The sequence below is a fragment of the Lethenteron reissneri genome, chromosome 15 (genome assembly GCF_015708825.2).
Source record: "Lethenteron reissneri isolate LAM-NWPU_2019-01 chromosome 15, ASM1570882v1, whole genome shotgun sequence".
In the NCBI taxonomy this organism is placed as follows: Eukaryota; Metazoa; Chordata; class Hyperoartia; order Petromyzontiformes; family Petromyzontidae; genus Lethenteron; species Lethenteron reissneri.
In genome coordinates, this window is record NC_083793.1 from 8152177 (window position 1) to 8167661 (window position 15485).

At 45.1% G+C, this 15485-nt stretch overlaps 1 protein-coding gene across 2 annotated transcripts in view; it reads right to left on the bottom strand.

Moving 5' to 3' along the window:
• Positions 1 to 15485, bottom strand: part of PDZRN3 (PDZ domain containing ring finger 3) — a 162443-nt gene that overhangs the window by 19635 nt on the left and 127323 nt on the right. For both annotated transcript variants that reach the window (XM_061551971.1, XM_061551972.1), the window contains 2 exons: positions 5248 to 5555; positions 2527 to 2617 (listed from right to left, as the gene is read on the bottom strand). In XM_061551971.1, the coding sequence (XP_061407955.1) occupies positions 2527 to 2617; positions 5248 to 5555 (399 nt within the window). The remainder of the gene's footprint in view (positions 1 to 2526; positions 2618 to 5247; positions 5556 to 15485) is intronic.

The following is a 15485-nucleotide window of genomic DNA, read 5'->3' on the forward strand; positions in this document are numbered from 1 at the left end:
GAGATAATGCGAGTGGGTCAACACCCAAAAAAACTGCTGAAGTAGGCTTACTTCGGCAGTTTTTTCTTGCTGTGGTTGTCCCACCTGATGATGATTGCTTGTGTTATGATCGAAACGTCGTGACCTACTATTTTTTCTACCTACGTGACTTTACCGAAAGAACCAAAGAGTATGGATCCCTGCAGTCACGAAAGCTTCAAATGAAGATTGGGTTAACACACTGCACCAGGAACTTGGTAAACTGCGTTTGATTCCTGGCCACGGTGAACAAAGTGATGTCTGAACCGATCTTGAGCTTAACTGCCTTTGCTAGTCCACACTGATATGGTAAAAAGTATGGTAAAAAAAAACTCCATGACCGACACAGCCTAGGGAGGTCTTTATATAACAGCGGCTTGCCAAAGCGGTGGACATTAAAAAAAATATTTTCATTTTATAAATCACAAACAAGACTACAAGCCATAAGTTAGACACGAGTAAGCTGATGAGCTATTCTGCGTGAAATACTTGCGCAAATAATGAATAACTTAACAATTACGTCATGCAAATATATTTCGACATTTTAAAGTTGAACACAATAATTAAGTGTTATAAGCTGTGAAAATAGCCACTGTACATATCTAATAGCTATAAGATGATGGTGATTGATTGAATGATGTATATTATAATGATGTTATAGAAGGGCTAGAAATGAGAGAAAAATGGTATAAATTTAGTTGAATCTATGATTATAACTAGACGCATTCTGGCCCACAAAGGAAGGCCAGCCTTAAGTTCCACATTGATTTAAGTCTTGTGCAAAATTCCACACATCAGTTTTTCAGACAATTTGTGTGACACTCAATGTAAAAAAAAACAGACTAGTGACTTGTCGTAGATACTTAGAATGGCAATCAAATCATATTGATATTAAAGGTTGTCAGTATGCCACACTTGTAATTGTATTTTCAAGATTAAGTTTCAGCATCAACATTTGCATTGCTTTTCAGTCGGGTTTTTGTGTCACCATATCATCACGTGCCACTAGACCAGGCTTCAACCCAATGAAAAGCTCACTCTATATTCCACAACAAAATCGTTATAGTTCCGTAACATTCAAGTTTGGTCCCTGTGATCTCCGGCTCAAATGAGCATTGAAACGGTACTCATTACCCATTTACAGTCCTGAACCTAGTGGTGGAAATTCCTCGTTCCTATGGCAGGGGCTAGTCTCTCCATTGGAAAACCATTGTTGACTTCCCTACTTAGTTGTACCCATTTTTATTGACCCGTGGGGGTGATGGGCTGAGGCTACCCCCCTATCAGGATTTAAACTCGCAACTCTCTCCTAGCGAACTGCTTGTTCCACTGCTGAGTCACTTTGCCTGCCTCCACCAGAGGCTTAAACAGTATCACTCCGATTTACGTCTCCCCCTTTCATGTTGTTTCGCGAATACGTTGTCACTTTATGGACAGATGATGTCACTGACAACATCTGTCCTTTCTCGTATCCGCCGCCTCTCAGCCTTTTCCTCCCCCTACCCTCCACACCAGGGGTCGGGAACCTTTTTGACTGGGAGAGCCATAAAAGCCAAATATTTCTAAATATATTTCATTGACAGCCATATAGTATTTTTAACGTATAATAAATTAAATGTCTTACTTTTAATGCGACTTCTGGTCACGGGACCCGTGACCCGAGAAATGTTATCTTAAAAACGAATTTCTGTTTACTTTAAAATGACACAGTATTATTAAGCAATATCACAAATATTTTAAAATCAGTTCCAAACTGATTTTATTTTTATTTTATTTATTATTTTTTTCAACTCAAAATTGTCTGGGAGCCATATGCCGTCACCCGAAGAGCCATATATGGCTCACGAGCCATAGGTTCCCGACCGCTGCTCCACACGAACTGCTTTGTGTCGTGCATAAAGACATTGTTGCTGCACTGTAGAGTACAATATATTATCCGCGCACAGGATTTGTTGATTTTTTTGTTTTTATCGTGTAATGTATCTTATTGTACCCTGTGTAGTTTGTGTTACAGTTTATTGCTGTACACTGGTGCTGAGCACAGTATTATTAGTAGATTAATGTAACTGTGTGGGCACGTTTAGGATGAAGATGGAAGCATTGACACACAGCATGACCATACCCTCTGTTGTCTTTCTTTAGCTGTCGTGGTGTGCAGAATGAAATTGCTTTGATTGATGTAATTTCGATATTCGTTGGCGCACCTTTCAAACGAATATATAACAAATCTCTCATGTCATTGTAAGGCATCGTCACAAAACCGCTGCTTGTGGTGCTAATAATTATCTTTGATTACCCATAAAAGCCTCACCAAGTCTCAAGACTCTTATTCAGGAAGCTCCATAATTGAGAAGTTTGTCCAATCCAATTAATGAGTGTATCGCGTACGGGATCAAACTGGAGCAGTCACACGCACAACCCACGATGCATACCAGGGGGTTATATTCCGCACAGATTCAATCAATAATCAATTGCTTTCATGCCACATTCTTAAAGCGAATGACTGACCTCGTATTCCAGCTCGTCTGCTCTCTCGGGATCCTGGTGCATGCTGGGAAGGTAGTCGTTGTTATCGTAATAGTCGTCCGCGATCGTGTGCCTGAGAACAGAAGTGAGAGCGTTAACCCACAACGCTTTTCTCTCCGCGCGCACAAAAACACAAGGCCCAATTACGGAATCGTTAGCGGTGACTCACGTTTACTTTACGGCTTGCGGTGTAATTTAATTGCCGCAAGAGCCTGCCCACTTGCCCAAAGAGATAAATTACCACCGAGCCATAACAAACAAAAAAATCCAGCAGCTACCGTATGCTGGGCGCTGAGAGGCCGGGGAGGCTGAGTGATTACATTGGCACTGCTGCCTCTTAACCTGGGCTCCACAGAGTGACATGAAACGAATCTCGGGGCACAGCACTGATCATCATCATCAACATTATTGTTATTAGCCATGGTCAATCCACTGCTGCATGAAGGTCTCCCACAAGCTGCCACCACCTCTCACAGTCCCACATATGGAACAATCCACCCATCCCCTGCTCGCTAGGTTAATGCCCTCTCGGACGCGTTCCATTCCAAAGACAAATCTAAATACATTTCTGATCACCGCTACTGACACCTTTTTAGGTACTCAATCACTTTAACGTACATGTTCAAAACACCAGTGAAGCTGTTACAAGATTTTCGACCTGAAGCACTGAACTAGGGAATATTCAAAGGGTGAAAGGTCATCACGGATAATGTCCATCAATCCGGCCGCACTCCACCATCACTTCTGCTAGATGCCACAGCTGCTGCACAGTTGTTGAGGGGTCTGCTATTGCAGCTTTTCCCACCGTCTGGCTTTCGGACTTCTTCTACTCATATTTTACATTATGGTCCTCATTGAGACTCAACGACAACCTTAACAAGTTTCCAATCTACTTATTTATTCAAATAAGTGCAGTTTTTTTTTAAATAATGTTGTTTGAAAATTCGACAGGATAGGGTAGAAATCTAAACGGCCTTCCAAAAAAAACCCCACATCCCACCGTGAACAGAATCAAACTGCATGTCACTTTACTATTTTCTTGGAATAAATGTGATTTAGGACACAGTGAATAGGTTTTAAATCACAAATAAGCGACAGGTGATGGATTCCAGCCAAATACAAGTTAATGTCAGGATGGTATTGTAGAAATGTTTTTGTAAATCGTAGTGCATGATGCCAGAAAGTGGTCATTTAACGAGATACAACTATATTTTGGAAACACGGAAAGTTGTTTAACTCTGTTACGGACATATTTTGATTCAAATGAGGATATTTTTGTATTTCTCTGAATTGTACTTGGAAACAGATTGTAGGACAACAACGGGAGATTAAAATTGAGCAACATGATGTGATGACATTTTGAATGTAGTTTGCAAAATAACTAAATATAAAATGCAACCCCTGTCGGCTTAAGAGATTTGTTGAAAATGTGTTTTGGTTTCATATTTGCACTGGAAAATGTGTGTGTGTGTGTTTTTTTTTTAAGAATTGTAGGAAGATAGCACATATTGTAAGGATTTCCTCTCTGGTGTAAAATGTAAAAAGAAATATAAAGAACTGTAAACATCAGGAGGGCTTTATAGAATGTTATCCTCACATGCTACCTACCAGACCAGGCTTCAATACAATAAAAAAGCCCACGCTATTATCCATGAGAAATTGTTACAGTGCCATAATCTTCACCAGAGGCATACAATTCACTGGCAATACAGCACGGGGATGAGACGGTCTGTATGTAACTTGTCGTGGGTGAATTCTAGAAAAGCCACGTCACATTGCTGGTAAGGATATCTTTCCGATACCCATTTTCCTTGTCTTTCAGAAGGCAATGCACTGTGGTTGTCGCCAGAGCGGGCTTATATTCCGCTAACGGTTGCTCCACGTTAGACGTTTGTGCGAGACATCTACTGCAATTTGAACGAGCCGTTACCTGGGTCCCATTGGTGAGAGATTAACGGGTATCGAATGAGCACGTGGCTGCGATTTTCGATTGCCCGTTCTTTTTTCCGCGTGGTGATATAGCGCGTGCTCCCGACCACCCCGGGGCAGTTTGTTTCAACTTTAATAGAGCCGCGTGTCCCTCTTAACAAATTAGATAACACAAAGCTCCACAAACACCATTATAAAAATGTAATCTATGAGCTAAAGCACTTACGTGCACAATGAAATTTAACTGCACGGTGCCTGTAACATTGATGTTCTGAGCCAAACGCGGCCAAAAAATAAAATTAATAAAAACCCTCATAAATCTTTAATAACTCAATAGTGAGATATTGTACGAACTACGTCGTTATTTAATAAATATTGATTTTAATTTCTCGGCCGGCCTGCCGGCAACCTTCCCGTTTGGCGCTGCAAACAGTAACCCCCCCCCTGCCCCTCCTCCTGCCCCCATCCCCCGCCCCTCCTCACCAAGTGTCATGGGTTTAAGGCACCAGGCGAACAAAACGTCTCTAACCATCGGCAGCACCACAGGGTGGAAATGGGGTCGATGGCCCCCTCACTTGGCAGCATGGGGAGCAAATAATGGGTTTCAGCCCCCAGAGAAGATCACCGCGAAGAAAGGCCATCGGCTGAAACGTCAGCATTGCGATATTTCGTCGCCTTTCGGGCGGCGTCATCAATGCCACCGACGAACTTGTCAACCCGTGAATTGTCGACGCCGCTGCTGCCGCCACCGCTGCTGCAACTCAAGGCCCTTACCCGTCGCTCAGCAGGCACGGGTGGAAGTCCGGCACGGGGGGCGTCTCGGGCCTCAGCTTGCTGATCGCCGACACGCGCTCGAACGACACGTCGGTCTGCGTGGTGGCGTCCACCAGCAAGGGGTCGGGCCCGCCGGCCGGCGTGCCGGATCCGGAGCCCGGGGTCCCCGAGCCGGGCGTGGAGGGAGCCGAGGGCTTGGGCCGGGGTGGGGCGCGGCGCAGCACTTGAACCACGATGGGCTCCTTGGCGGCACGGAACGCCTCCACCGCCTCCTCGTGCGTCGCCTTGCTCAGGTCCTTGCCGTTCACCTGCGGCGGCAAATGGACACGGGCCCCGAACGCACGCCCCCGACGCGTCAGTGCGCGGTAGCGTGCCGTCAAAAAAACTTAAAAAATTGGTATTTGCGTCATTCTGACAGCGGAAAGACTGTGATCGTGAGGAAGGCGCTGTGATTACGTTTTGTGAGCTTTGTAGAACATTTCTGTCCTGGGTCGACTCCTGCAGAGCCGGTGGAGGGTCGCAAAGAGTGACCGGCGATGAGTTTCACGAAGGTGGGGCAGATGCCACTAACATGCACGCTAGTGGGCAGGTGAGTGAGCGGCTGGGCGCGGAGATGAGCCGGGCAATGCAAAACTGCAAGGGCCGTATCTCGGTGCATGGGGCGATGAAGCAGGTCACACCATGTGCTGCCGACCGGAGACTCGACGGCAACTGGCATAGAGGGAAACCGGTACGCAATAATGCGCATCACGTTGCTCTTGGCCCGATCTTCAGTTCGTGTGGAGGTGCTGGGTGGATCATTTCACGTGGGATCGTGAAAGGCGGCTGCAGTTGTGACGGCCTCGATCCCACAGTGGATTGAACATGGCTGGTGATAATGATGAGGATTGACCTATGACCAATCGGTGTGATCTCGTGAGGTCTGAGCTTGGATAGCGCTTGGATGGGTGACCACCTTGCATGACAGGTCGTTATAGGCTACGGGGCTATGGGGTGGGCAGCCGAGTGCTTTGCAGTAAAATGCATTGTTGTACTGCACTTCTATGCTCCCATATCTATGTAAATGCACATCGTGCCACTTCTGACTCACACAAGGATGACAGAATACAAAAAGACAGACAAATAAAGGTCAACCCCCTTTCCGAAACGTAAGTTCAATCACAAACGAGATGGTAACACAACAAAATTAGTCACCTCTTGATTTTTTCTCTAATGGAGTGGCATGAGCAAGTAATTGCAGTTATGCACCTACAGTAGCACACACAGCAGTTGAATGCACCATCGCTTAAGCAGTGCCCCCACACTCTATGAGCAAGTCGACCAACTCTCGTTGTCTGGCACTGGGCTTAATTACTGGTATGTTGCTAGGGATTAGGACGTAAGTTTCTACAATTCGGGGCTTATTTATTAAGATGAGCTAGTATGAGCGCAGCTGTGATCTCTTCTTGGCACTGAAAACTCAGCTCGTGCGAAATAACTCTTCCTCAAATCCCCATTTAGGCGACGATTGACGTAAAGCGAACGTGCCGTGCATTGATACATCAGGACACACGGTGATTTTTTTTAAAAAATCCCAGACATGGCTACAGACAAAAACCCGAATGTGAGTGCAAAAGCCGCGACCGCCAAAAGCGCACATTGACGCCCATCGTGCATTGACGATGCTTGAAAAGCTACCAGCAATGTCTGTGTTCACGGCGGCGCAAAGATGACAGTTGGCTCTTTGCCAGCGGTATGCGATGAAGAATGCCTTCTTATACCCAAGTTCATTAAACCGGGCTGAGAGTTCTGCTTTCTCGATTACAAAGAGAAGGGGGGCATGGCACGCACTTACTGAACCGCAATTTTAAAGGCCGGATAATATAATGCTCGCCTAGTACGCAAAACTAACGTTTTATTTTCCACCCCACTTTTCAGCACTTTCGCGGAAACCATCGAACGGAACAAAACACAAGCTGGCACCATTAGCGCCAAGCCCGGCAATTGCGCACATTTAAAAAAGAGTCAAAATAGAATAGATTTGTTTTTTTAATTCCAGTCCAAGCGAGTATCATATTACAAAATTGGGGCCCGATTCCAAGTGCCACTGTTGTAAGTTGACGACGCAGTCGACACAAGCCAATGGCTTACTCAGCACTGTGAGCTATTGTTGGAATGCCAATGAAAACAGGCCAAGCAGCATTTTAATTTCTTCGCAAATAATACCCCACCTCCGGCAGCCAAATTTATACGTAAAAAAAGACTCGCTCGGATGATGTTAAAAAGCATTAACAAAAATAATGCATAACAAGAAGAGCTTTGCTTCCTTTCAGAAGTGGGATAAGAGCATTGAGAGGTGATATGGAGATGCGCTTTGGAAATGTGAGCTCAATGGAATTGTTATTCGGCTTTATCAACAGTATGATTGAAATGTTTCACTCAACAATATATTTTAAAGAACACAAAAATCAAACAACCTTTCCACCCAACTCCAGGGCAACTCGATGGTTGTGGCTATTCAGTTCAGCAACCGATCTATGTTTTAACACTGCGATGGTGGATGTAAGAGGCCTCTAGTGGCTCTGGGGGGGGTGATGTAGACCCGCAACATACAATGCACCGATGTACACGTGCGATTGAACGCACGTATCTTGAGAAGAATCGACTCGAAATAGATGAGCGAGCACATTGTTACATTGCTACAGCTACAAATCTGGTAGATAATGCAGTATCAATATATATTTGTTCATGTTATAGTTATCAAGAATATTGTTGTTGTTGTCATGATCTCAATGATGTCCACCAAGGAGATGTTTTCATTGTTTTACCGTTGGATCGTGGGAGCTGACGGTGGCTTGGGAAAGCCGTCATCCAGCAGTGGATTGACGGTGGCTGATGATAAGTGATGAATTATGGCAATTATGTGTCACTGACTAAAAGCCACACCGAAGCTTTTGGTAACCACAGCACCAAATAGTGGTTGAAGGTGCCTCAGCAGTCGAAGCATTTAGCCATGTCCGCAGTGTTGGTGTCGGTCCACCCAATAGATGTGACCTTATTCAAAGGCTGCGACGGCCATCGCTTAATTGCCACGGGTCTTCGACATTGTACCGCTCATTATATTTCCTTGACGATAACAATTGAGAAGGGGGCCTGAGCCTTCGTCAGAGGGGACGCGGATCCTTACAGCTCCCCACCCCCCCCCATTCTATCTATGTGGCTCTCTGTACTCCAGACATCTCCGACCCGGGCGAGCTTAAAAAATCATCTCTTAATTCCATGCCCGAAACCCACCTCCCCCTTGTGGCTCAACCTTTGCCTCTCCTGCTCCCCTCTCGCAGTGCCTCTATCCCGCACACTCCCTCCTGGTTAACTGTGCTGTGTGGCAGCTGCACGGGAGGGGGGTTGTGTTCTGTCCTTCTCGTCCGTTGCACCCCGCCACCCCCCCTCCTTCACAAAGCTCTTTCCTAAACCACAACCACCAACACCACCCGGCGTCGCTTCCCCCACCCCCCCCCCCCGAAGCCATAACCACCCCCCATACTGACAGCATCAGCTCCCTCAGCTCATCTCCCTAATAACAATGATTCTGTGTGAAGCACGCCTTTGAGTGGATATAAAAATGAAAAAAAAAAAATCCAGCCCCTCGCGATCTGGCAAATTTAATTTTACGAGAGACTCTGCCATGTGGCCCATTAATCCTAAGCCTTGCCAAACGTCTTGCCAGCTGAAGCACTCTTCATATCGCGTCCGTCCATTCCATTCAATTTCCCAACTGGGCTTCTAACAGGCGTCCTATCAGCCTCCGAGAGAACGACAGAAATGAGCGTCAGTGAGCGAGCTCTGGGCGTCCATTCTGTACCGCAAAACTTTGACACACACCCTTCATGTCGCATACAACTTTCCATTCTGGCTTATTTACTGTGAAATTGCATTCCATGCGTGCACGTTGATAAGAATGTTTGTAACAACGATATGAAAACGAAAGTCCTTTAACGTCACGCACAAATGCATAGATACATGCGCACGCATTATCATTCTATTTATAATTTCACGTGGGGAGCCAACAATTGTGCCGATGTGGGATCTTAACGCATAGAAAACATGCAAAGTCGATGTGCCCAAGGCACTTTAGCTGTTAGTTATTGTGATTTTTACAATTACTGATCTCTTCCTGTGGGAAACATCTAATTAAGAAGAAATCACAGTAGGTGGTCATGTTGAATATAGCACTTTCTGCCGAGCCAAAATGGTCTGTGGCCAGGAAATGCATGGCCACTAGTGGGCCTGTCTGCCCAATGCTCACTGCATTCACTAAGAACGTTAAACAATTGTGATTTGACATTCAGATTAAGCCCTACCAGATAACTTAAAGTCAGGGGATATGCCGGGTAGGACTCTGTGACCCGAACCCTCTTCTGTAATCCTGTTGGTGACCTCGTTGTAGATTTTATAAACCGTACAAATGAAACACAACGCAAATAAAAAAATACAAAAAATACACAATTCAGTACAATTAAAAACTGCTTGAATTGCTGCATAACAATCATGGGGTGCCATGGTGGCACAGTTGTTAGCACCCTGTCCTATGAACAAAGACGCCCGAGTTCGATTTCCAGCCATGCCTAACATCAGTGCTGGCGAGTGATATCTCAATCGGTTCTTCCCGACAACCCCTCTTTCACCGACCCACATTGACCAGTGCGGTGAAGTATGAGGCTACAACAAAAAACACCGTCCATCACTGACACAGCATGGTTGAAGCCTTATTTAATCTACCATCGGGAGATTGAGACAGGCAAGAATGTATTCATTTCATTTCAAGCAGCATATCATCTGCATTTGTGAGTTGTCTCACGGAGGTGTTGGCGGGGCTGATGAGGCGGGGCAAAACAAGGACGCCGCAACCTACCATCATCGGTCACATTTTGAGGACGCAAAGCACCGCTAACTCTACTTGTCGCTACGATTTACCATCAGAGTTAAAGAAATGCCGGAGGTGCACCGCACACCCTTGCGAGGTTAGGACTTGTCTTCTTTCACCTCGCACTGATTGCCCTGAAGCAACCTGATGAAGACCACCACTCTCATGCCCTATTTGTTTTCTTTTCTAAATGTTATTCCAATTGTACTGTCGCAGAGGAGTGTGTCAACCTGTGTTAGAGAATGGCCCACGATTGGAGATATCACCAAGTTTCTTCTCAGATTCTTAATGTGACCTCTTTCTAATCCACGCTATCAGGTGCTGCATTTTTCTACTCGCCCTGCTACGCATAAATAGTCATCGCATGGCAGCCAAACCAATATTTTTGCATCAGTCCTGGTATTTTGCACGCATTAAGCGAGAATCCAAATTCTAATGCGACACGTTTGTTCGTGAGCTGCTATTGGTGATCTGGCTGAGACCGTCACACCTCGCTGCCCTCGAGAACCCGGATTAATCACAGGTGGCTGAAACCCCAGGTGTGAATCCAGTATCACAGCAGTCTGAGCTCAGTGCTCCGTCCCCTGAGCTACCCAGCCACATCCAATGCTGCCTTCTCCATATGCACGACCACTACATCCTACTACCCTTCTTCACAAGGCAGCAAAGGGCGGCTGTACCTCCCAGTGACCCTGAATGGCTGAGAGAGCCAGCCATAACTGGCTCCTGCCTGGAATACACACGGGCCAGAACTCACCAGCGCTCGCTCGTGCCATGCAACAGAGACGGGTTTGTGTTCGCGCGGGGACCGGGGAGGGGTGGCTGGGAGGACAAAGTGTACAGGCGTGCCGCTCCGTCAGTGCACGGCCCTAGTCTGTCACCTGCCCTCCAGCCCAGCCGCAGAGCACGGGACGTCTCTAAACACTTTAAGCTTTGTTGAACATCCCTTTTGGTTTCTTTAGATGGCCTTATTCAGAAACAATGAGCCATTGAGGTTGGCACACATAAGCCCGCACTACGCCAGAGAACTAATACCCACTGTTGTTGTTAAAGCAGCTTGAGGTTGGCAATTCCCGGCCGCTTGGTTTGAAAATAAAGCGATGGCAATTCAAAAGCCTGCAAAGTCAAAGTGTGGTGGATCGACACACTCAAAAGTCAACAAATAGGCGTGCATTAAAATCACCGGCTGGGTGCACCCTAGATATCCATGGGCATCTGTGAAAGCCAACACGACGCCATCCACGGGGTACAAAACAGTCCTCGATTCACACGCAATCCTGCCCGGCGTTTCATCTGGTCTGTTCAAGCTGGCCAAAGAAACAGAGTAAAAAATTAAAGGTAAATAAAATACAAAAAAACTCCAGGGGTTCTCAGCAACAACGCTGCGCGCGATTCAGTCTCGCGAGAAGTCGGTGGGCAGACGTTGAGCAACGTGGAACGGTCAGGGAAAGCCGTGGAAAGCATTTGCGGAGTTTTAATGAGCATAGAGGTGTCTGTGGCTCTACGATTGGTTTTCGGGTTGTACCGCGCATCATTCGGCACAATGTCCGACGTTCCCAATTCAGTTCCTCAAGAAGCTGCCGGCACGAGGCGAGAAAAACGTCGCACGTTGAGCTCAACTCGACGTAGACAACCCGGAAAGACATCGGAGAGCTGTACGATGCCGCCGCAGAAAACCTACGAACGGAGGTGGCTGTTCGTGCCGGTGGAAATAATGCCAGAAAAGCGTATTTATACATATGTTTCGATTTAAAGCTTTCGTGACTGCAGGGATTCATCTTCTTGGTTCTTTCAGTAAAGTAACGTAGAATGGAAATAATAAAATAATAAAAATAAAACATAATAAAATAATTCTCACGACGTCTCGGCCACAACGCAAGCAGCCGTCCTCAGGTGGAGAGCAGGTCTGTCGAGAAGACAGAAATGTGGATATTCAGACTCTGTCTTCTCGACAGACCTGCTCTCCACCTGAGGACGGCTGCTTGCGTTGTGGCAGAAACGTCGTGATAATTATTTTATTATGTTTTATTTTTATTATTTTATTATTTCCATTCTACGTGACTTTACCGAAAAAACCAAGAAGATATACATATGTTTTAAAGGAAATAACTTTAAACTCAGCAAAAAAACAACCGTTTTCCTAAATGCAATAAGCCATTCCATACACACACACACACAAAATCCTTCCATTCCTTGGGATTTAAATGAAATGAAATTGCTCTGTAGCAGCCGATTGGTGAATGGTAATTACATAGAAATTTATTCCGCACACTTCACCTGATAGTGAGTGATTAATGAGGAGGGAGGTGGATTGGAAACGACTTACATCATTACACTCATCAACACTGCTTGCTGCTAATTGCTTTATTAATTTAACGTAAAACATTGAACATTGGAATCAAGATTTCCCTGCCGCGCTCATAAACACACCGGTGACATTGTACGCGCGGTCGTGTCGGCCCACAACATTGCTTCATATTCTTGGTTCTTTCGGTAAAGTCACGTAGAAGGGAAATAATAAAATAATAAAAACAAAACATAATACGATTAAATTCTCACGACGTTTCGGCCACAACGCAAGCAGCCATGAGAATTTCATCTTATTATGTTTTAATTTTATTATTTTATAATTTCCCTTCTTCGTGACTTCACCAAAAGAACCAAGAATATGAATCCATGCAGTCACGAAAGCTTTAAATCGAAATTTAACATTGCTTCAATCACGTGACTTCACGAAACACAATTCATATGCAACATGCACATTATTTGAGCGCCAACAACAAAACGTAAATGCTTGTACGATCACACGCCTGAAACTATCCACGAATTGTGTTTAATTTGATACTTGACTTTAATGAACGCTCCTCTTTCATTGATTTCAAAATCAACAGCAAGGCGGAGAATGTTAGCCTCGGAATGACCCCAAGAGCCATGTGGAAGGCACAGGATTAGTGAGCCTGCATGTGCAGCAACGGGGGCATTAAGCTGGTTGTATCATTGAAATGTGGACATTAATTAATTACCCACAAGACTATTAGCAAGAGTAGGCCCATTCATAGTCTAATTATCCGCACGCTATTATAAAACAAAGCGGTGCTGCTCGTTTTGAAGCATAGGCCCCGTGCGAGCACGCACTCATGGCCATATACGTCTTGGTCAAACGCAATGTGTGTGTGTAAATAGCAATAATAATTGTCGTAAATAGTAACGTAGGTTTTTTTTGTTTGGCCGCAGGATGAAGACGTGGCAGTCACGTGTGTTTTTTGACCACGCTTCACCACATTGGTCGGTGCGTGGTGAGTGAATGATGGGGTGAGGGGGGGTCAGTACTGGTTTAGACATCACTCTGATTTTGAGACAAGGCCAGCAATAAAACTCAGGTCGCCAGGTTCACGAACCACTGTGCCACTGCTGCACCGTCAAACGCGTTGTACAGCAATGCATTCCCACCGCACAATACGTAACAACAGGGCGATCATTTGCTGACTTTAGTTTTTTTGCCAGCCGCTACGAGCAGCCAAATAAATTATGCAGCGGAATATAATGCATTGACTTTGCAGTGGGATCGTTGTGATTTATACCCGACTGAAGCAAAGCAGTAAAACATAATGCGTGTAGACTTCCGAACCGTACCCCCCCCCACCACCACACACTCCATTCGCCACAATCAGCGCCTCTTCTCGCACTGAAGTGGCCTCAGCCAGCTCCCAACAAGACGCACACACTCACGCGCGTACGTACACGCTTTTGATGTAATTACTTACATTTGTAAAAAGGAACAAATATTTCGATTTAAAGCTCTCGTGACTGCAGGCATTCATCTTCTTGGTTCTTTCGGTAAAGTCACGTAGAAGGGAAATAATAATTTAAAAAAAACATAATAAAAAAAATAAAGTAATTTTTAAAATGTTTTATTTTTTATTATATCCCTTCTACGTGACTTTACCGAAAGAACCAAGAAGGGAAAAATATTACGTAAATAAATAAACAACCACTAAAATAATTCCGATGTAAAGAAGGTAGCACACGTGACACTTCGTGTTTGTCACGGTAGGATGGGCGAGCGGCGGGCTTAAGAACACATTTATTTCGTCACCATCTTAACCAAAACCTCTATTACAGGTAAGATTGGTCGCGAAAGCCTTCGTGTTAAACCAATCTAAGTGCCACACACGCAGATCGCTATAAATATCCAAATGATGAGCCACTTTGTTGAGCTATCATTTCTGGCCAGGTCACATTTCAAAAAAATAAGTTCAGATCTCAGTGGGCTTTGCCTGGTAGGATGGGGATGGTTCAGTGTTGTATTTGTTTGTGTTTGGGTGATCTGTTTACCTTTATTGTACTGTGCACTCCTATCGTGTTTTTTTAACCGTTTGTTGTTGTGACGTTCTTACTCTAAAGCAAATTTTGTGAAAAAAGAGCTTTAGAGCCCATCGGATTCTTCCAGTATAGATACATGTTCTGATTCTGACACTCGACACCTACGTGACAACACACAACACTGCAAAGTGTCGTCTTGTGCATCGGCTCTCTATGAACGTCAAACATCACCCAAAACCGACAAAAATCGCATTTTCCCAAGCATGCGCACTTTTTTTTAAAATCCTTTATGTTAAGTTCACTTGCTTGCTTGCTTGCGTGCTTACGACCGTGCAAATCTTTCGGTCGCTTTTTTAACCCACTTCCCGTGATCCAACCGAGCTGACATTTTGCACACAGACTCGTTGTGTGTGACAATTTATTTTTGTGAAAATGTTTTCTCCCAAAAATTTACACTTTTTAGGAAAAAAGAAATTATATTTAATTACCAATTGCTTAATGGTGGCAGGCAATCATCTGACCCATAGGTGGCAGCCATCTCAAGCCAGAGGACGAGAGGACTCTAGCCGACACGCATATAAAGGATTTATAGTGAAAAACTTAGTTTTTACGGGTTAATTTTTTTACACATCCCCCCCCCCCCCAATACTCATGCGGCACGCGCGCAAATTTGTTTTTTTTATTTGTCATGGTTTATTTTTCGCCATCACGTGCTCGGCGGTGTTTATAACACTTCTTGTCGAGCATTCCAGCGTGATTCAGAGCGGTGGTGTGCGAATGGGGAAGGGTGAGCGGGGGACCGCTATCCGAGCTGAGCGCTCACACAAAGAACACACTCTCTGAATGCAAGGCGACAATTAGAGCCATCGTATGGCGCGGCGCAGGCCTTGAATATAATGCAGTCATAAAGCGACTTATTTATTAAGAGTCTAATTACGTTGATTAAACACGTCACCAAACCCCGCTAATGGTGTCCTCTCTCTGGGCTGCACGAGTGCTGTTTATCGGCTTA